We start from the raw sequence: 22,929 nt of genomic DNA on the forward strand, positions 1-22,929 counted from the left end.
TCGATGACTAAAATACATGTTTATTCTTCTAAATACAAGATTTTTAATTAGCTACAGCTGGTGTAACACACAACTTCCTGTGTAGAAGGAGGGTTCACAAACTCCAGCTCGGTCATTTTAGCTTTTTGGCGTCTTTTACCAACACCAAAACTTTCACTTGTGTATTTAAAACGTCCATTTATTAATACTTCTTGTAAGTTTATCAACAGAAACAAACTGTCAATCTGAACGTAGTTCTCAGAAACATCTGCTCCCCCCTTCAACCAGTACAAAGTGGTAGAGTCCAGAGGGCGCGAGGCTCCAAACTTTTTTGGCTGTTAAGTTGGAAGAAACGGAACTAAATCAGGTAAAAATAACTCTATTTTACTCGCTGGGACAGCGCAGTTTTATATTAATGGAGTTTAAAACATATAAAGGCCAGTTTTAGTTACGTGTCAGAACAGTTAGCTTATTTGGCGAGTGAACGCGGACAGCTAATGTTATTTGTTAGCTAAATTTGAACGCTGTGGGTAAAAGAGACGCAACCAAAATGCTCCTTTTGGACAACACGCGTCCTCTGTAATTTGTTTTTCTGACTCATATCATCTGTATCACAGAATGCCTCGACTTTCCTCTAATTTCTTACGACTTTTCCGACATTTGTTTCTTCTCCTGTGTTCACGGTGCAGTCGTAGTCCTTTGAACCGTTTTCATATCTCTTCATATACTGACAGGAAAACAGAAAATATGTGCATTTGTGATTTATTGGAACATGGGCATATAAATGTAAATCCAGAATCTGAGGCAGAAACAGAGTTTTTATCAGTTCTCAGCAGCTTTAAAGTGAATATCTGGTCTGAGCTCCTTTATTCTCCAACACAGCCTGAACCCTCTGAGACAAGCTTTCTGTCATTTCTTTAAGGAGTCTTCAGGAATAGTTCTCCAGGCTTCTTGAAGGACATCCCAAAGCTCTTCTTTGGATGTGGGCTGCCTTTTGTTCCGTTCTCTGTCAGATGATCCCACACTGCTTCAATAATGTTGAGGTCCGGGCTCTGGGGAGGATTCATCCCTCCATAAGACCTGTTGCCACTGATTTTCAGTCCACTTCTTGTGTCATTTGGCACAGCTCAGCCTTTTCTCCCTGTTTCCCTTCCTTAAGAATGGCTTCTTGACAGCCACCCTTCCATGGAGCCCATTTCTGATGAGGCTTGGGCCAACAGTAGATGGATCAGCTGAAGGTCCAGATGCATCTCTCAGGTCCTGTCAGGTCACAGCTGGACTTTTTCCTCTTTCTTAAGGACATCACTTTCAGATCCTGTTCATCTGCTGGAGATAGTTTTTTAGGCCTGACACTTCTTCTTTTGTCCTCCACTTGTCCAGTTTCCTCAAATGTTTTAAGGACACACTGCACACCATGCTGAGATATGCCAAGTTTTCAGCTAATAGCTCTTTGGGAATCACCTTGTTGCTGCAGAAATCCTATTTTCTGTCTGTCAAACTGTGTTTTCTTTGCTGTTTTTCATAGATGCAGCTAAAGAAATGGGAACAAATGATGTGTCTTTGTGACAAAGTGCCTAAAGATCCAGTTTAAAATGGCTTCTTTGCTAAGTTGTCTGTTCTGTGTCGACACAACACTGGTTCATCCCTTGAGTTAGGAGCCTTTTTTCCCACACTGCTTCGATAATGTTGCGGTCCGGGCTAATTCAGATTAAATGGAGCTCTTCAAAAGATTGTTAAATTCTCTGCAAACCAGCTAATGAGCTGAATCAGGTGCGTGGAAACAGGGAAACCCTCGGGAACCCTGGTCTAAATAAAATGGCTTTGAATGGTAGCATACTATGAAGAAATAAGGGCTCCAGACTGGTTTTTGTTCCAATAACTGAATAAATGAATGTTTGCCACAGCAGATGGAGCAGAGAGAGGAGAACGTTGAGGAGGTGAAGGTGCTGGAGGCTCAGATTGAGCATCTCCAGGCTGAAGTTGAAGCTTTGAGGCTCCAGCAGCAGGAAAACCATAAAGACTTAACGCTCCACTTCAGAGGACAAATGCAGGATGCCCTGTGAGTTGGATTTCTACCCTTTCTGTGCCCCACATCAGTTTACTTTTCACATTAATGTCTTTAAAGCACATTGGTTTGTCTCCACAGGCCATATTTGAGTGGACGGGCGCAGGGTGGAGGGAGGGAGATGGTGCTGTCTCAGCTGAAGGAAGAGGTGGAGGAGCTGGAGGAAGATTTAGAGCTGCAGACACAGATGAATGGCATCAGCCTGAACAGCTGCATCATAAAGACTCTGCGAAGCAGTAAGAATGAGAAAGGTATTTTATTTTTCCCTATTCAACTTCACTGGCTCCCTATCGACTACAAAAACCTTCTCCTCACCTATAAATTTAAATAAAAAAAGTGTAAATTTGATTGTGGATGCTTGTTGCTAGGCAACAGGTCATTGTAGAAAAATCATTCAAATGTTCCCCAACCCCGGGACGCGTCGCACTACAACATATTTCAGTCTCATTATGCTGGCTATTACGGTTTTTGAGAAATTTAACGTTAAAATTTGCCCAACCGTTAACATGAGGCTTGTTACCGTGGCAACACAAATCCCATGCATTCCTAAGGGGGGAGCCTAATGATTGACATGCTGATTTTTGGAGAGGTTTTGCTCGGCCAAACTTTATCGTACAGACATCGTTCAAACATTTAAAGACTCGGGACAGTTTGAACTACAACATACTTAAGTCTCGTTTGGGTGGCATTTACAATTTTTGAGAATTTTCAACGTTAATTCTATCATAATTTGAATGCTAATGAACACACGTGCTGATTTCGGAAGCCTTTTGCTCGGCCATAGTTTATCGTACAGACATCGTTCAAACATTTAAGGACTCGGGACGATTTGGACCACAACATATTGTAACCTCATAAGAAAAGCAGCAAGGGGGCAGAAATGTTTCTGTTTCTGTTTCTGTATTTATCAGACGCTCTTATCCAAAGCGACTTACAAATGAAGATATAACAGCGATATATAAAGCTAACAATAAGCTACATAGAAGGAACCCAGGAGTCCGACTCTGTCAGAGGGGACAGAGTAGAGATAGGGTGCAGGCATAGAAGGAAGTGCAGAAAGATAAAGGGCAGAGGTAGAGGGGGGAGGGAAGTACAAGGTAAGTGCTGGGATAGGAGATGCTCTCTGAAGAGCTGGGTTTTCAGGAGCTTCCTGAAGATAGACAGGGACGCCCCTGTTCTGGTAGCGCTCGGTAGGTCATTCCACCATCGTGGGACGACACATGAACAGAGTTTGGATTGTCTTAGGCGTGGTGTAGGAGCTGCTAGACGACAATCCTGGGACCAACGGAGGGACCCAGTTGGGACAGAAGCCTTTGCAAGATGGGCAGAAATGGGCAGTGGGGCATGCCCATATAAAAATTTCCAGAAATTTTCTATAAAGGGGACTGGATAGCGTAGTGGTTGCCTTTCGTGTGGAAGATCTGAGTTCAAATCCCCTGCATGAAAGGTACTGTCTCCAGTAGGGGTCCTTAGGACCCTACCTGCCTATCTGTAAGTCGCTAAATGCTAAATGCATAAACATTACATAAAGCTCTCCACAACCATGGGAGCCCGAGCCTTCAGCTGCTCAGCACCCAGGCTCTGGAACCCCCCCCCCACACACAGATATTAGACAGTCAGACGCCATCACATCCTTCAAGTCTCAACTCAAAACTCACCTGTTCAAACTGGCATCAAACTGGCATCTTTAATGCTTTTATCCTGTATTTTTTTTTTATTATTGGTGACCTTGGGTGACTTGAAAGGCGCCTCCAAATAAAATGTATTATTATTATTATATGAAACACTGGATCTTAACACTGTGTGTGTGTGTTGTTAGGTGACAGCAAGCTGCTCCAGAAGTTGTGTGTGTCGGGTCACATCTCTGAGCTGATCTTCCAAGTAGAGTTCAACCTCTCTGAGGTCAAGGTGAGTCGTTTTAATCCATCAGTATCTGGCGTCTTTGGGGAGGAATCTGACCCTGATGTGCTCACGGCTTTGTCATTTTAGAGAAACAAAGCACTTTAAATGAATGAGAAACTCGTTTTAAATGACTTTGTAGGACCGAGATGAGGGTAAAAGATCCGCACCGCTGCCTGAACTGAACCAGAACCAAGAGCAGGTGTAGATGTTTCCATCCAGGCTGCTTCCACCAGAACATGAAACCTCAAACTTAAAAAAGTATTTTTAACACAGCATTCTTTGATCAGAAAGAGAGAAATAGTTCATGTTTTTCTCATTTTTTTGGTGAAATGGAGCAGCTCAGGCTGTACATTAGCTGTATAAACGGAGTTTAAATGATTGGATGTGAGTTCCTGTGAGATATAACACGGTGTAGGACTGTTTTCAGCCAGCAGGGGGTGACAGAGAGCCACGTTCAGTTATCCACCGATTTTTAAAAGAAGCCAGAAGAAACGGAGACATCCAGTTACTGAAGTCATCCCGTCTCCTGTGAGGTTTCTACCCGAGATGTACAAAAGTCTCCTCCAAAGTCTCCTCCCTGTAGAGATGAACGAAACTCTCGGTTATATTGGATCCGTGTCTGACTCGTACAGATGTTTCAGATGCCGAGTTGTGAAGTGGCAACAGAACACAGCATCTTAGGAACAGCTTTCCAGATTAAATAAAGATCAACACATGTAGGATTTACAAGACTATGAATCTGATTTAAATGCGTCGATGCTGTTCAGTCGGTACATTTTCACCTGCATGAAGAAGCTTCGAGGTTCAATATGTTCAGTTTAATAAGAAGCAGATTGGTGATGTCACTGTTAACGTCAGCCAGGATGTAGATGTAGACTTTAATGTGGTTATTATGAGACTCATCATTTTTATGCACAAGTTAATGACAGCAATGATGTCATAGGTACATGGAGGGAGGAGAGGTGCATCATGGGAGCTCCCCCAGCAGGCTGGGCCTATAGCAGCAGAACTATGGGATGTTTCAGGCTCACCTGAGCCATCCCTAACTATAAGCTTTATCAGAAAGGAAAGTTTCAGCCTGATCTTAAAGGTAGAGAGGGTGTCTGCTTCCTGAAGCCAAACTGGCAGCTGGTTCCACAGAGAGGGGCCTGATAACTGAAGGCTCTGCCTCCCATTCTGCTTTTAGGGGCCTGATAACTGAAGGCTCTGCCTCCCATTCTGCTTTTAGGGGCCTGATAACTGAAGGCTCTGCCTCCCATTCTGCTTTTAGGGGCCTGATAACTGAAGGCTCTGCCTCCCATTCTGTTTTTAGGGGCCTGATAACTGAAGGCTCTGCCTCCCATTCTGCTTTTAGGGGCCTGATAACTGAAGGCTCTGCCTCCCATTCTGCTTTTAGGGGCCTGATAACTGAAGGCTCTGCCTCCCATTCTGCTTTTAGGGGCCTGATAACTGAAGGCTCTGCCTCCCATTCTGCTTTTAGGGGCCTGATAACTGAAGGCTCTGCCTCCCATTCTGCTTTTAGGGGCCTGATAACTGAAGGCTCTGCCTCCCATTCTGCTTTTAGGGGCCTGATAACTGAAGGCTCTGCCTCCCATTCTGCTTTTAGGGGCCTGATAACTGAAGGCTGTTCCTCCCATTCTGCTTTTAGGGGCCTGATAACTGAAGGCTCTGCCTCCCATTCTGCTTTTAGAAACTCTGGGAACCACAAGGAAACCTGCAGCCTGAGAGCAAAGTGCTCTGTTGGGGAAATATCCAACTGTGAGATCTTTAAGATATGATGGAGCTCGGTCATTAAGAGCTTTATATGTGAGGAGAAGAATCTTAAATTCTATTCTGAATCTAACAGGGAGCCAATGAAGAGAAGCTAAAACTGGAGAAACATGATCTCTGCTGTTAGATCTCATCAGAACTCTGGCTGCAGGGTTTTGGATCAGCTGGAGGCTTTTCAGAGAGTCTGTGGGACAGAACAATAATAAAGAATTACAGTAGTTTAATCCTGAAGGAACAGATGCATGGAGCAGTTTCTCTGCTCTGAGACGGGATGTTCCTGATTTTAACAACATTACGAAGGTGAAAGAAGGCAGAAACCTGTTTTATATGTGGGTCAAAGGTCAGATCCTGGTCAGAAATAACTCAAAGGTTCCTCACTGTAGGACCAGAAGCTGAGGAAACACCATCTGAGTAACTCTATAGCTGGAAAGTACCTGAAAGATTAGGCTTAATGTGATTTATTGGTCTTGATGAGTCATTAAAAATTCTTCCTGATCTTACTCAGAATGCTGAAAGTGTTTGGAGTCGCTGGTGAAAGATGAGCTTTAAGAACTTGTGTTGATTACTCGGATTCCATCGATTAGTTAAACATAAATTACAGATGAGCTCAGGCGAATTATGTAGAAGTTAAGCTTGTATAAGTGTAGTTGTTGTTAGTTTTCAGATCTATCATCTTTGAGATGAATGAGTGGGAAACGGCTTCACTCCAGCTTCATATCAGTGGTTTGAATTCTTCTTCTTTGACTAACTGACGGCGTGCGTCCCACAGGACGGTCAGAGATCTGAGAGGAGGGCCGGCGATCTGAACGTGGTTCTGGACTCCTGCGACCCGCAGAACTTCAGCAGTTTCCTGTCGAGGTAAAAAACGCTTCAGATGAACGCTGCGTCCGACATTAGAGTTAGTTCAGAGTCTCTGTGTCTGCTCTGAGGATTGTGTGACAGAAATGCCAACCTCCCCAACCTCGCCATCCTCCCCCAACCTCGCCATCCTCCCCCATACCTCGCCCATCCTCGCCATTCCCCCCCAACCTCGCCATCCTCCCCCATCCTCGCCATCCTCCCCCAACCTCGCCACCCCCCCCAACCTCGCCACCCCCCCCCATCCTCGCCATCCTCCCCCATCCTCGCCATCCTCCCCCAACATCGCCATCCTCCCCCATCCTCGCCATTCTCCCCCATCCTCGCCATTCTCCCCCATCCTCGCCATTCTCCCCCATCCTCGCCATTCTCCCCCCAACCTCGCCATTCTCCCCCCAACCTCGCCATTCTCCCCCCATTCTCCCCCCATCCTCGCCATTCTCCCCCCATCCTCGCCATTCTCCCCCCATCCTCGCCATTCTCCCCCCATCCTCGCCATTCTCCCCCCATCCTCGCCATTCTCCCCCCATCCTCGCCATTCTCCCCCCATCCTCGCCATTCTCCCCCCATCCTCGCCATTCTCCCCCCATCCTCGCCATTCTCCCCCCATCCTCGCCATTCTCCCCCCATCCTCGCCATTCTCCCCCCAACCTCGCCATTCTCCCCCATAACTCGCCATTCTTCCCCCATCCTCGCCATTCTCCCCCCATCCTCGCCATTCTCCCCCCATCCTCGCCATTCTCCCCCCATCCTCGCCATTCTCCCCCCATCCTCGCCATTCTCCCCCCATCCTCGCCATTCTCCCCCCATCCTCGCCATTCTCCCCCCATCCTCGCCATTCTCCCCCCATACCTCGCCATTCTCCCCCAACCTCGCCATTCTCCCCCAACCTCGCCATTCTCCCCCAACCTCGCCATTCTCCCCCAACCTCGCCATTCTCCCCCAACCTCGCCATTCTCCCCCAACCTCGCCATTCTCCCCCAACCTCGCCATTCTCCCCCAACCTCGCCATTCTCCCCCAACCTCGCCATTCTCCCCCAACCTCGCCATTCTCCCCCAACCTCGCCATTCTCCCCCAACCTCGCCATTCTCCCCCAACCTCGCCATTCTCCCCCAACCTCGCCATTCTCCCCCAACCTCGCCATTCTCCCCCAACCTCGCCATTCTCCCCCAACCTCGCCATTCTCCCCCAACCTCGCCATTCTCCCCCAACCTCGCCATTCTCCCCCAACCTCGCCATTCTCCCCCCATACCTCGCCATTCTCCCCCAACCTCGCCATTCTCCCCCAACCTCGCCATTCTCCCCCAACCTCGCCATTCTCCCCCAACCTCGCCATTCTCCCCCAACCTCGCCATTCTCCCCCAACCTCGCCATTCTCCCCCAACCTCGCCATTCTCCCCCAACCTCGCCATTCTCCCCCAACCTCGCCATTCTCCCCCAACCTCGCCATTCTCCCCCAACCTCGCCATTCTCCCCCAACCTCGCCATTCTCCCCCAACCTCGCCATTCTCCCCATACCTCGCCATCCCCCCCAACCTCGCCATTCTCCCCCATACCTCGACATCCCCCCCAACCTCGCCATCCCCCCCAACCTCGCCATCCTCCCCATACCTCGCCATTCTCCCCATACCTCGCCATTCTCCCCATACCTCGCCATTCTCCCCATACCTCGCCATTCTCCCCATACCTCGCCATTCTCCCCATACCTCGCCATTCTCCCCATACCTCGCCATTCTCCCCATACCTCGCCATTCTCCCCATACCTCGCCATTCTCCCCATACCTCGCCATTCTCCCCATACCTCGCCATTCTCCCCATACCTCGCCATTCTCCCCATACCTCGCCATCCCCCCCCAACCTCGCCATCCCCCCCCAACCTCGCCACCCCCCCCCAACCTCGCCACCCCCCCCCCAACCTCGCCACCCCCCCCCAACCTCGCCATCCCCCCCCAACCTCGCCATCCCCCACAACCTCGCCACCCCCCCCACAACCTCCCCATCCACCCCATACCTCGCCATCCCCCCCAACCTCGCCACCCCCCCCCAACCTCGCCATTCTCCCCATACCTCACCATTCTCCCCCATACCTCACCACTCCCCCCCAACCTCGCCATCCTAGTCTTGAAAAACCTTTGACTGGACGCAGAATATTGGAAGCATTGCACAGCCGGTCTGATGAGTCCTAATTAACTTCTACATGTGGAGGCAGAAACCGTGAACCCGAAGTCTTCCAGTAAAAGCAAAACATCATCAGTGAAATGAATTCCTGGACCCTCTCTCGCATTCTTCCTGTTCTTAAAGCATCCACAGACCTCTAATAAGCTCCGTTCGACTCGTGGTCAACATGGCGGACGCATAAAAGTCTTCAAATCCTCGACAGGCCATCTGGCCTCAGTTTATTTATCAGCTAATCCAGACTTTACCTGCTCTGGGCTGTTTGCAGGTTTTGATTTCGTATTTGTTTTAGCTAAAATCAGCCTTTCCTGATGGCTGCCTGCAGCTTATCTAATCAACCATATTGATCCCCGACAGCTGAAGGTTTCTTGGAGAATTCGGTTGAATTTGAACCCATCAGGAGTGGCGTGAGTGGCTGTGTGATGGATGGGAAGCCGGAGCTCTCCCAGCGCCACAGTCCTGGCTCGTCAGCGCAGTCAGTCTGTCATTTATTTACAGTCTGTCTGCTTGGTCCCGCTCCACCAGTTTAAAGTTGGATATTCATCCTGTCAGGATGAAGCTGTTTAGTTCAGCTGAAGTGTTTATTAAAGCAGATGAAGATGTCAAACCGTCTGCCGTGCAGCTGAAGGCGCCTCACACATCGACTCGCTCGCTCACAGGCAGAAAGCGCAGGTGTGGCTCATTACATTCACACGGTTGGATTGCATTTAGGTGTGGTGACATGGTGGCACCTGTAAACGTAGCCCGGAGCCAGGAACAACATTAATTACACCTGTTCAGCTGCTGCTGTCTCCGTCCAACTTTCTGAGCTCAGTCCGGTCTTCTTAGGTTCACTCAGTGATGTTTGGAGCAGGAAAAGTAGATATTTCTCTATATTTTAAACACTTTGTGAGCCACTGTTGGAGAAAGTTTTACTTGATAGTTGTTGGATGAAACCACGACTTGTATTTAATTGTAAAATATTACACTGAAGTCTCGATCCAGCCCTCATTACTTTGTATATCAAGAAAGTAAGAAACAGCTGCAGCAGTTCATTGAAACATGGACATAAACCCAGAATCTGAGTTTTTTTTTATCAGTTCTCAGCAGCTTTAAAGTGAATCTCTGGTCTGAGCTCCTTTATTCTCCAACACAGCCTGAACCCTCTGAGACCAGCTTTCTGTCATTTCTTTAAGGAGTCTTCAGGAACAGTTCTCCAGGCTTCTTGAAGGACATCCCAAAGCTCTTCTTTGGATGTGGGCTGCCTTTTGTTCCGTTCTCTGTCAGATGATCCCACACTGCTTCAATAATGTTGAGGTCCGGGCTCTGGGGAGGATTCATCCCTCCATAAGACCTGTTGCCACTGATTTTCAGTCCACTTCTTGTGTCATTTGGCACAGCTCAGCCTTTTCTCCCTGTTTCCCTTCCTTAAGAACGGCTTCTTGACAGCCACCCTTCCATGGAGACCATTTCTGATGAGGCTTGGGCCAACAGTAGATGGATCAGCTGAAGGTCCAGATGCATCTCTCAGGTCCTGTCAGGTCACAGCTGGATTTTTTCCTCTTTCTTAAGGACATCACTTTCAGATCCTGTTCATCTGCTGGAGATAGTTTTTTAGGCCTGACAGTTCTTCTTTTGTCCTCCACTTGTCCAGTTTCCTCAAATGTTTTAAGGACACACTGCACACCATGCTGAGATATGCCAAGTTTTCAGCTAATAGCTCTTTGGGAATCACCTTGTTGCTGCAGAAATCCTATTTTCTGTCTGTCAAACTGTGTTTTCTTTGCTGTTTTTCATAGATGCAGCTAAAGAAATGGGAACAAATGATGTGTCTTTGTGACAGGCTGCTGGTAACAAAGTGCCTAAAGATCCAGTTTAAAATGGCTTCTTTGCTAAGTTGTCTGTTCTGTGTCGACACAACACTGGTTCATCCCTTGAGTTAGGAGCCTTTTTTCTGCCTGAATGGGTCAAAGGTCAGAGTTCAGTGGCTGAACAAAGAAAAAACACATTCCTCTGAAAATGCTCAGGAACAAGGACTGAAGATTAGGAGAAAAAGCAGAAAATGTCCAAAGAAAAAGCTTCAGAACTGTTGATCAGGACACTTTAAAGGTCACAGAAAGTCTGGCTGCTTGGAAGGAAGCAGGAAGAAATGACACTTTCATATGAACTGATGAGGCACCGTGAAGCTTGTCCTGGATATTAATCCTCACTCTACCCAACTCATGCCTTCAGGTGCCACATTTTGTAAATGATACATTTACCTTATTTACAGCCACAAGCTCAGACACATATATCCAATAAAGTAATTCTGCACTGTAAGCATCCCTGGGGTTCTGACCTCTTTAGTTTTGGTCCCCTCTGTGCCTTGGAAGAAGGCTTCTCTCTGCATCTCCTGTTCCTGGCCTGCTGTGCTGCTTGTGTTTCACATCTGAAGAGGGCCCATTAATTCACGAGTCTGTGCACGGATTGCAGTCAAGCCACCGTTGGAGCAGAGATGAAGCACCGCTGTGTTCTCTGTAATTAGACAAACAAGAACATAATTCACTCTGGAGTTGTTGCAACATAAATCCCGTCGGAGTAAGATGTGACAACACGCATCATCATTTTTTAATTGTTCAGCAACAAAGCAGTTTGTTGCTTTAAGACCAAAGTGATGCTCCCACAGCGGTGGAACGTCCACTGAATGTGGCGTGTTTATGGGCCGGGTGCGTTCTCCGTCCTCGACACCACAATCTGCGAGAAAGCGTCTGCTTCGTTCTGATTTGCTCTATATCTGCAGCCAGACCACATCTGGATTGTATGACCCAGTCTGCAGAATCTGGCAAACAGCAGATGGAAAAATACTGAAGATAATGATTCAACATGCTGCTGCCTTGTCAGTTTGTGTGTGAGAGGTGAGCCGAGGGAGAGCTAACGGCTTAGTTACCGACCATCTCTGACACATCGAGCTGGTTGGAGATGTCGGATAAACGCAGGCGAAGTGTTGCTGTTTAAGTGGGGCCGGCTGGCTTTTACTCAGCGGGTGTCCATCAGGGGGATGTCGCTTGTTTGATTCCAGTCTTCTTCAATTAACATGTCAAAGTTTCTCTGAACAAGATGTAAAACCCGACTATTTCTACTGATCTTTGATGGAAAAAATGCTAAACGTGTAGAATAAAAGTGCTTTTTAATGAAAAATCATTCATCAAGACTGGAAACCAAACAGCAGGCATAAGTTTCCATTTTCCACTTTTTTATTGTCCTCTTTGGGGAAAAAATAACTTGAGAAACTTATTGTTTCCAGCCCTGTTGGTTCTTTTGTTTGTTTGCAGGAACTTATGTAAGAAGATAATAAGACAAGAGGCATCATTGTGGAAAAATATTTCTCAGCTTTTATTTACATTTGAACAAAAAGTGGCATGTCCAAAATTAATTATTCTCTTTTATTTTATAAGTAAAAACTCCTTTAATCCTTTTTTCTTTGGAAAAATCCAAAGTTTATAACTTTCCACGCAGTCTGAGCTGTTCTAAAGCATCCTAGTTACCCTGATTCTTTGGGAACGGCTGTTTTAATCAGCTCAACAGGTGAAAAACAGGACAGTCATGGCTAAAACAAAGGAGCTCACTGAGGACCTGCTGCTGCTCACATGGCAGGAAAGGACCAAAAGGCCAAATCTAAATGTTTTCGATCCGAACTTTGGAACATCGGAGGATGTGGTCGGATAGTAAGGGTCACCACCAAGGTGAATCCTGGTGAATCTGGGCTCTGGAGGACGCCACTTCTCCAGATAAGGCACACAAATGCTCATCTGGACAAACAAGAAGGCTTCTGGTCTTTGTGATCATTTGGCGTAAAAAAAGGAGACTCCTTCAACCCTAAGAACACCATCCCGGTCAAACATGGTGGCGGCAACCTAAGGCTTTGGGGGTGGACCAGAGAAGCTAATCAGAGCTAACGGGACCATGAAAAAACAGCAAAACATCAAGCAGTCTGCAGAGGAACTTGGCCTCTGTGGGCACCGGTGGACATTTCATTTCAGCACGACAACAACCCAAAACACGCAGAGAAAGTGGTGCACGGACAGAAATATGAGCGGTTTGAGCTGAGAATCTGTGGCGGGAGATGAACATCAGGGTGATGGCGAGGAGACCCCCATGGATGGCTTCATCTGTGTGAAGGTACCATTAGGCTCATTCCCACTGTAGGAACCTTTTGCAGTTCCTGGAACCTTTTCAGGAATAGGGCCGTTGTTTCGTGCATTCGGACATACAGGAACTAGGGACCATGGCCCTCAGTTCCTGTAACTTACAATTAATCAACTTGAACAGGGTGCAGGAATTATTCTACAATGGCCAAAATCCTTTTTCAGTCATTAAAAAAATAAAATATTCAGTTTGCAGTGAGGAAAAAGAAGCAGAAATCTCCTAATTTTAGCACAACAGAGAGATTGTGGCATGTTGTTCCACTCCTGAAGCCTCATCTGCCTCCACTGGCTCCAATGATGAATGACTCCTGCCTGTAAATACTCAAACTTTAGGTGCTTTCCTACTGTAGGAACCTTTTGCAGTTCCTAGAACCTTTTCAGGAATCGGGCGTTGTTTCGTGCATTCGGACATACAGGAACTAGGCACCACGGCCCTCAGGAACTAGGGACCACGGCCCTGAGTTCCTGGAACCATTTTAGCTCCTTCAGGGTCTTTTCTGGGTTCCACAGGAGCATGACGTAGGTGTTTGGTGGCTGTAGCTCCGCCCCTTGTCTGAAACGTTTCCTCATACGACACGGACCCAACCGGCGCCTGTTTAATAAGTTAAACTTCGTCTCCTTTGTCTGCGGCGCTCTGCTCTCCTTCTTTCCTCCATGAAAGGAAGAAGTATCGCCCGCTGCTGGATTCTCCGTCTCCTGACTCTCGCTGTGCGCTCTTCCAGCCTCCATCTTAGACGCCTGATGTGATCGTCCATGATTAATATCACCGCCATGCAGACCATGAACACGGTGGCCTCCTCGCTCTCCATGTTAGCTTCTTGGTGCTGTTGTTTTCTTCTCTCCTTACTTTTCCCGGGTTCTGTTTTCTTGTTGAGTGGCGCTAAAGTAACACGTCTGTCGCAGACGGCTGCGTCACATCAGTCCCTGTCGAGGTCCCCGACTCATGTGGTAATGCAAAATGAAACGGTTCCCCTGGGGAAGGGCAGGTCTTAGAACTAAATTCGAGTTCTTAGATCTAAATTCGAGGTGGACAGTTCTTAGAACTGCGTTCTCGGTCCGAATGCAGCTATAGACTGAGATGGATCTATTTGCTCTGTTCATGCTCAAAAGTTCCAGTGAAAACGTAACAAACACATGATGCGTTTTTTTATATTATGCTCAAAGAAATAAAACAGTAAATCAATAAGTTGTTAGTTGGCCCATCAGGCGTTTTCTTATCAGCATTCATCGGATTCAGCGATATTTCTGAGTTATTTTGATTAAATGCTTTGTTATAATCTTGTAATATTCTCACAGTGTTTACCAAAGTGTTATCTATCTATTTATTACCCATTTTTCATTAGAAATGAGCTTTTCCTCACAAACCTGTGATATGTGTTGGATTTATTGTTCTTCTCAGGAGCCAATCAAGTTTAAAGGCTTTTAAATGAATGTGGAAATAAATCAGCTGTCCTCCTCTGTAAGTGGATTTATTTAAATTCAAGAACAGCATGTTTACCGCCCTGTACTTTGGCCACAACCATTTCACGATACGTACCATAATGTTGATGGCATGTGGTGCGATGGGAGGAGAGCCTCCACCATTACTCTACTCTAACTCCTTACTTTTCCCGGGTTCTGTTTTGTTGCTGAGTGGCGCTAAAGTAACACGTCTGTTGCAGACGGCGGCGTCACATCAGTCCCTGTCGAGGCCCCCGACTCATGTGAGAATGCAAAATGAAACAGTTCCCCTGGGGAAGGACAGTTCTTAGAACTAAATTCGAGGTGAACAGTTCTTAGAACGTCTCGGTCCAAATGCGCCTATTGATTTAGAGGTGGATGTTGGAGCTTTTTAGAGACAGTTGCTGCCATAAAGGTGACGTCTTTTCACCCGACTGCTGAGCAGCTGAAATCTGGGATTCAGCAGGAATGGACACAGATTCCCCTGAAAAACTGCAATAATCAGTGTCCTCGGTTCCCAAAGCATTAAAAAGAGTCATTAAAGGAAGCTGATGGAACAACTTTCACTGAGTGCTGCTGCTTCAGATTCTGGATTTGGTTCAGTTTTCTGGATTTAACAGAGTTGGTCGGTGAGGACATTGACAATTATTTTGTTTAACGCGTCTGTTAAATAAAGGTTCAAGTGAACTAACAAATGGTAGATTTAAGTTTTTTTGTTTTTGTACAAGCGAAGTTTCATCAATGGGTAACAATTCTATTAAAGTAGTTTAACAACAGAAATATTAAGTTTTAAAATATAAGAAAATGGTGTGAACTTATTGCCTAATTCCGAGCTAAACCGTTGCTTAGCAACAGGAAGCTTTCTCTGTAACTTGAAAGCTAATGAAGGACGCCGACTTTCACCAAACTGTTCTCGGTGAGCAGATGAACGTATTTCATGCCAGAAATAAGCTTTAGGTTTAATAATTGTCGTACGAAATGATTTCGCTCCTTCAAAGGTCGTGTGATAAAGGGCTGAAATGCTTTAAAACTGTTCACTTAGTTTTCATCAGATATCTTTTATGTTTTTAAAGGGAAAATAAAAGACGAAACCAGTTGTTCTGGAAGGCACCGGTTCAGTTTTACAGTGAGTCAGAGGAGCAGAAAAAGAGCGAATTTGTTGTTCTTTTGGGAGTTTCTGGAGAACACGTGTCATTGTCCTCTAAGGATAACTGTACATGATTATAATCTGAAGATGTATTTATTATATTGTCACAAACATGATGACAAATGTGGATACGCTGGAGGCAGCTGCTCTGGCTCCTGATGTTGGCTCAGAACAAACCGACAGATTTCGCACATGTCATCTGGAAACCGCCGCATCAGCTTTTCTGCTCACTGAAAAGACGCCAAGTAACAAGTTTACAGGTCAAAGGGAATTAAAATAAATGGTGCAACAAACTCCGGGAATGATGAGGCTCTATTATGGGCTCTTTAACCTACCGGGTCAGGGGATTGGAGCTGGTAGAAGTCCCCGCTGTCGCTTTTTGCTGCAGTTATGATAAAGAGGTCACATGATGCTTTTCCCGAGCTCCTTAACGTGCTGATTGGTCCACAGCAGCCAGCTGGAACCTGGAAAAGTCTCAGAGGGATCCAGCTGCCTTTCACAGCAGATCTTATAGTAATTCGGATGGTTTTGCACAACTTTTAGCCCTGTTGGAACCAAATATCCTAATAGACCTTAAAATGTATTTTTAGTGTCCAAAACAATCAGAAATCCTGTTCAAAGCTTGTTTGTTAATTTGATCTGTTTTCCAGTGTTTGGTGAAAACAGTTTTATTGCTTCTTCGGGATGATAAACTCAAAGCCGCCCCTAAAACTTTCCAAATCCTCACATCTCATTAGAGTCACTCAAGCGTGCTGCCTTTACAACCAGTTTTCTTTAATTGGTTCCACACTGAGGATTCAATCTGCGTTTCATTCAGAACCAGTGCGACCCGTCGGTTCTGTGTAGCATCAAACTGGGTTGCGCTCTGTGTGTCTTTCTGATAGAGCTCCATTCTGCGGCAGGGTGCTGCCATGTTTCCATCGGCTCTGTGTGGAATAACAGTCATCTGGAAACTTAACCCAGCTGCCGTCTAGCCCTGGGCCCCCACGGAAAACTCTGGAAATCCTTTAACAGAACGTCCCATGCTCAGTCAGACTCAGACCAGAGCTCTTTTCTACTGATATTCAGCTCTTTTTTCTATATTCTACAGTGCTTTCACGGATAATTCCATCAGTTTGTGTGTTTCTGTGAAAGATGAACACTTTAGAGTAATTTTATGCAACAGTAATAAAAAGAATTCTACTTAAAAAGCATCGTAAAGCAACAACAACGAGCAAAAAAAAGCATGTTTCTGGATTACTTTGCTGATCCTTAAATACCCTAAAATAAGTGCCCTGCTTTGATTTAAAACCGGCGCTCTCACCTGTGTTTTAACAAGAAAAGACAGACGGCCGCCCAGCTGGAATCAAACCATTTAATTTATTATGATGAAGTGCTTGTTTGACAGTTTTATAGCTGCTTCTAATGGCAGGGCCTCCAAAAGAAGACATAAAACATGCTCAAAGATGAATAATTTGGATAAAGGGAGTGTGTTTGAGCTGAAGTAATGACATGAAGTCGGGAGTTCTGCTTCCACATGTGAAGTCGGGATGTTTTATGATTAATCGGAGGGAAAGTCAACCGTGTCCAGGTCCGTACACTTCCTCAGGTTTAGCTTCCTTCAGCTTTATGACGTTTACTTTAGTTTTTTTATAGGTGTGAGGCTGTTTCGAAGATATTTGAGTGATTAGCTTCCAGTCGCTCAGTGTTGCTGTTTGAATGTGAGGTTTAATAAAGAACTGGATCCAATTCCTCCATCTAAGATCTCTAAATAAAGAATTGGATCCAATTCCTCCATCTTAGATCTCTATATAAAGAACTGGATCCAATTCTTCCATCCAAGATCTCTAAATAAAGAACTGGATCCAATTCCTCCATCCTAGATCTCTAAATAAAGAATTGGATCCAATTCTTCCGTCCGAGATCTGTAAATAAAGAATTGGATCCAATTCCTCCATCCGAGATCTCTAAATAAAGAATTGGATCCAATTCCTCCATCCTAGATCTCTAAATAAAGAATTGGATCCAATTCTTCCATCCGAGATCTGTAAATAAAGAATTGGATCCAATTCCTCCATCCGAGATCTGTAAATAAAGAATTGGATCCAATTCTTCCATCCAAGATCTCTAAATAAAGAATTGGATCCAATTCCTCCATCCGAGATCTCTAAATAAAGAATTGGATCCAATTCCTCCATCCGAGATCTCTAAATAAAGAATTGGATCCAATTCTTCCATCCGAGATCTCTAAATAAAGAATTGGATCCAATTCCTCCATCCTAGATCTCTAAATAAAGAATTGGATCCAATTCCTCCATCCTAGATCTCTAAATAAAGAATTGGATCCAATTCCTCCATCCAAGATCTCTATATAAAGAATTGGATCCAATTCTTCCATCCGAGATCTCTAAATAAAGAATTGGATCCAATTCTTCCATCTTAGATCTCCAAATAAAGAATTGGATCCAATTCCTCCATCCGAGATCTCTAAATACAGAATTGGATCCAATTCCTCCATCTTAGATCTCTATATAAAGAACTGGATCCAATTCTTCCATCCAAGATCTCTAAATAAAGAACTGGATCCAATTCCTCCATCCAAGATCTCTAAATAAAGAATTGGATCCAATTCCTCCATCCGAGATCTCTAAATAAAGAACTGGATCCAATTCCTCCACCCGAGATCTCTAAATAAAGAATTGGATCCAATTCCTCCATCTTAGATCTCTATATAAAGAACTGGATCCAATTCTTCCATCCAAGATCTCTAAATAAAGAACTGGATCCAATTCCTCCATCCGAGATCTCTAAATAAAGAATTGGATCCAATTCCTCCATCCGAGATCTCTAAATAAAGAATTGGATCCAATTCCTCCATCTTAGATCTCTATATAAAGAACTGGATCCAATTCTTCCATCCGAGATCTCTAAATAAAGAATTGGATCCAATTCCTCCTTCCGAGATCTCTAAATAAAGAATTGGATCCAATTCCTCCATCCGAGATCTCTAAATAAAGAATTGGATCCAATTCCTCCATCTAAGATCTCTAAATAAAGAATTGGATCCTAGATCTCTAAATAAAGAATTGGATCCAATTCCTCCTTCCGAGATCTCTAAATAAAGAATTGGATCCAATTCCTCCACCCGAGATCTCTAAATAAAGAATTGGATCCAATTCTTCCATCCTAGATCTCTAAATAAAGAACTGGATCCAATCCTTCCATCCGAGATCTCTAAATAAAGAATTGGATCCAATCCTTCCATCCGAGATCTCTAAATAAAGAATTGGATCCAATCCTTCCATCCGAGATCTCTAAATAAAGAATTGGATCCAATTCCTCCTTCCGAGATCTCTAAATAAAGAATTGGATCCAATTCCTCCTTCCGAGATCTCTAAATAAAGAATTGGATCCAATTCCTCCATCCGAGATCTCTAAATAAAGAACTGGATCCAATTCTTCCATCCGAGATCTCTAAATAAAGAACTGGATCCAATTCTTCCATCCGAGATCTCTAAATAAAGAATTGGATCCAATTCCTCCATCCGAGATCTCTAAATAAAGAATTGGATCCAATTCCTCCATCCTAGATCTCTAAATAAAGAATTGGATCCAATTCCTCCATCCGAGATCTCTAAATAAAGAATTGGATCCAATTCCTCCTTCCGAGATCTCTAAATAAAGAATTGGATCCAATTCCTCCATCTAAGATCTCTAAATAAAGAATTGGATCCAATTCTTCCATCCTAGATCTCTAAATAAAGAACTGGATCCAATTCTTCCATCCGAGATCTCTAAATAAAGAATTGGATCCAATTCCTCCATCCGAGATCTCTAAATAAAGAACTTGATCCAATTCCTCCATCCGAGATCTCTAAATAAAGAATTGGATCCAATTCCTCCATCCTAGATCTCTAAATAAAGAACTGGATCCAATTCTTCCATCCTAGATCTCTAAATAAAGAACTGGATCCAATCCTTCCATCCGAGATCTCTAAATAAAGAATTGGATCCAATTCCTCCATCCGAGATCTCTAAATAAAGAATTGGATCCAATTCCTCCATCCAAGATCTCTAAATAAAGAACTGGATCCAATTCCTCAATCCAAGATCTCTAAATAAAGAACTGGATCCAGTTCTTCCATCTGAGATCTCTAAATAAAGAACTGGATCCAGTTCTTCCATCTGAGATCTCTAAATAAAGAACTGGATCCAATTCCTCCATCTAAGATCTCTAAATAAAGAATTGGATCCAGTTCTTCCATCTGAGATCTCTAAATAAAGAATTGGATCCAGTTCTTCCATCTGAGATTTCTAAATAAAGAATTGGATCCAGTTCTTCCATCTGAGATTTCTAAATAAAGAATTGGATCTTGTAGAGTTTTTGTAAAGATGAAGGTAGTTTTGGGTTTAATAAGTTGTGCTCTCCATGTTCCAGACCCAGACGAACCCAAAGGCCCGTAACTGTGGCTCCACGGTGATTCTGGAGGTTCTGGTTCTGGTCATGAGGCTGTTTTTGATGGCTTGTGTTGTGATTTCAGGGTGGAAGAGAGCGGGGATCTTCTGCTGTTCTTCAGGACTTTGAGGACCTTCTCGGACCGATGCAAGGACCGGACCAGAACCTTTCAGCATTTCCAGGTAAGTGAAAACACATGCGCCGAAGTGGACTTTGTTTTCTGGGACGTTTCGACTCGCTGTGGATTTGGTCGGGTTGGCTATGAAGGCCAACAGACGGCGCCAGTTACAACAAATCATAAATTGTATTTGTGCTGAAACACGAAGGATTTTCGAAAGAGATTCTTCCAGCTGTGCTTTGCTTCTTGGATAATGGCTGCATTCCTGTTTGGGTGATGCACACAAGTCCAGATGTTTGGACTTGACCTTTAACCTCTCCTTTGTTAGACCCTTGTCTTGTTCCTGAGGTTAAAAGGGAAGATTCTGTAAGGTTTGGACGCATTGATCCAGGAGTTATTGCTCTGGGAGACTAATTTAATAAGCTTGGCACCACCCGGTTCACACAGGTGCCTGAAAGGAAGTGCCTGAAGGTTTGTGCTTGGTTTTGCTGCGAGGAGGCGGCTCAGGTGTTCTCCTGTCATGTAAATTCATTTGGTTTTCCAGGAGAAGACATTATCAGAACCTCCTGACTGCCAAGCCCCGTTTTCTGAGACAACCTGGAGTCTCTCAGGAGAAGTCGATTCAACATCTGCTTAAAAGCTTTTTGCAGCTCGTGTGTTTTGCTCTTTGTTTGGTCTGTTTGGGTGTTGTTTTAATGGAGACCTCATCAGTTCTTTACACGGGACGGTGTTGGCCCTGGGTGTGACCAGATGATGGAGGTGCAGTTTAATGCCTCCTCCCTGCTTAATCTGGACCATAAAACAGTCAAAAAACATGTTTGAATGTAGTTAAACCGAAGAGGGAAGTGTGATGAGTCGATTTAAAGTCTTTTCTGCTCAGGGCCAGAGCGGGAGCTTGAATATTTGACCTGATCGTGTTATCAGGTTGGTGTTCTGACGCTCCTGGCTCCTGGCAGACTGCTTTGGTCATTACAGAAATGAGCTGTTTACTACCGTGTGAGTAGATCAGCCACAGAGCTGGAATCTCCCATCAACACTGTTTATTATTTGTAATCACACACTTCTTATTCAATCTGGGCCCAATAACCGAAGGTGAAGATTGCTGTTTAACACGCAGGATGGACCGGCTTCAGGTTTTATATGTCACAGCAGGGATAAATGGGCCGATGGGTGAACTGAGGCCTGAAAAAGGCTGAACTTTAAGGGTTACAGTTGAAGGAGAAAGCGTTTGTGCAGGTACAATGGCTCCTCTGTAATTGTGCTTCTTTAAATAGATGATTCACTGCGATGAAAGAGCAGAAAAATGAAAGTCAGGCCAGCAGGTGTTAATTAATGTGGGCGTAGTAAACATCAGGGTGGGACAGTTTGCAGTAAAATGTCAAATAGTACATCAGGCTGCAGAGGCAGTATGGAACATATTCTCCTGTTTACTCGGAGAATGTATCGTTCTGCCAAGTTGGCTGAGCTGAAAGAGAGTTAACCCGCATTTTCCATACTGGTCCGTGTGCTCCAAACTCTTCTTTTGCTTCACTTGCATTTTGCTCAGCGTTTCTATGGAAAATGTAATTCCCATCGTAACCTTCCTGCTGTTCGATTCTTTAACGACACGCAGACAGAAGTAAACGCTTTAAAAAAGAGGACCAAACACAAGCGTTTGGACATGATTAAGATGGTTAAGCTTAATGTGCCGGTGGGCCGCAGCCGCTGCTGCACTGGGCGGCAGATGATGCTTGGCTTCATGCACTTACAAACCACGAACATTTACGAGCATGTGGCCAGTCGCTTGCTGTCGTTTCTGCTTTGTAGACATATTGGTGCAAATGTCTCCACACAGACACAAACATGTACTACATCCCTCAGTGTGCTGCGGTGTCAGGCTGTGGCACAAAGTCCTGAGAGGACCCCGTTTGGGAGTTACCTCCAGCACAGCACCTCGGACTCTTTAACCCTTTAAGCTCGGGTTCTGACCCTGGGGGGTAAACCAGCTGATTTAATTGACCTTGTCATGTAATTTGAACTCGAAGCTGAAGTACTTTGGCATGAAATGATGCTTTCGACCACAAGTGATGATGCTGCTGCTTCATTTGGATGTGCAGTGATTAAACAACACCTCGGACTCTTTAACCCTTTAAACACGGATTCTGACACAGATTAAACGGGGACAGCAAACCAGCTGATTTAATTTAACTTGTAATATTAACTCGAAGCTGAAGTATATTATATATAAGTATTGTAAATATGTTTTCCATTAATCTGAACAGATCAACCGGGCCTTATGTGTCTAAAGCAGGCAGATTTCACCAGAACAAGCCAGAATCTCATATTTAAGACTGGATTATGATCATATAATGGTTGACCTTCAATTTGACCTTCAACTCTCAGCACATTAACTCATATGTCTCTGTGTGGGGCAGCAGCTTGGCACCCATCAAAATTTCTTCAGAAATTTTCTAGTTTAACTTGTAATTTGAACTCGAAGCTGAAGTATTTTGGCATGAAATGATGTTTTCGACCACAAGTGATGATGCTGCTGCTTCATTTGGATGTGCAGTGATTAAACAACACCTCGGACTCTTTAACCCTTTAAGCACGGGTTCAGACCCTGGGGGGCAAACCAACTGATTTAATTTAACTTGTAATTTGAACTCGAAGCTGAAGTACTTTGGCATGAAATGATGTTTTCGACCACAGTGTTGCTCGGACAAGTGATGATGCTGCTGCTTCATTTGGATGTGCAGTGATTAAACAACACCTCGGACTCTTTAACCCTTTAAGCACGGGTTCTGACACGGTTTAAAGGGGGACAGCAAACCAGCTGATTTAATTTAACTTGTCATGTAATTTGAACTCGAAGCTGAAGTATATTATATATAAGT

At 44.7% G+C, this 22,929-nt stretch overlaps 2 protein-coding genes across 2 annotated transcripts in view; both read left to right on the plus strand.

The window, feature by feature from the left end:
• LOC140302894 (transmembrane protein 263) overlaps positions 1–22,929 on the plus strand; it is a 211,661-nt gene that overhangs the window by 28,877 nt on the left and 159,855 nt on the right. The gene's annotated exons all lie outside the window — the stretch shown is intronic.
• The window catches only part of cenpp (centromere protein P), a 131,075-nt gene continuing 110,032 nt past the window's right edge, over positions 1,887–22,929 (plus strand). Inside the window, exons 1-5 of the mRNA XM_072381419.1 lie at positions 1,887–2,038; positions 2,126–2,280; positions 3,864–3,952; positions 6,486–6,574; positions 20,021–20,117. Of these exons, the coding sequence (XP_072237520.1) occupies positions 1,887–2,038; positions 2,126–2,280; positions 3,864–3,952; positions 6,486–6,574; positions 20,021–20,117 (582 nt within the window). The remainder of the gene's footprint in view (positions 2,039–2,125; positions 2,281–3,863; positions 3,953–6,485; positions 6,575–20,020; positions 20,118–22,929) is intronic.

The sequence above is a fragment of the Leuresthes tenuis genome, unplaced genomic scaffold (genome assembly GCF_036924035.1).
Source record: "Leuresthes tenuis unplaced genomic scaffold, fLeuTen1.0.hap1 SCAF_3, whole genome shotgun sequence".
NCBI classification, from domain to species: Eukaryota; Metazoa; Chordata; class Actinopteri; order Atheriniformes; family Atherinopsidae; genus Leuresthes; species Leuresthes tenuis.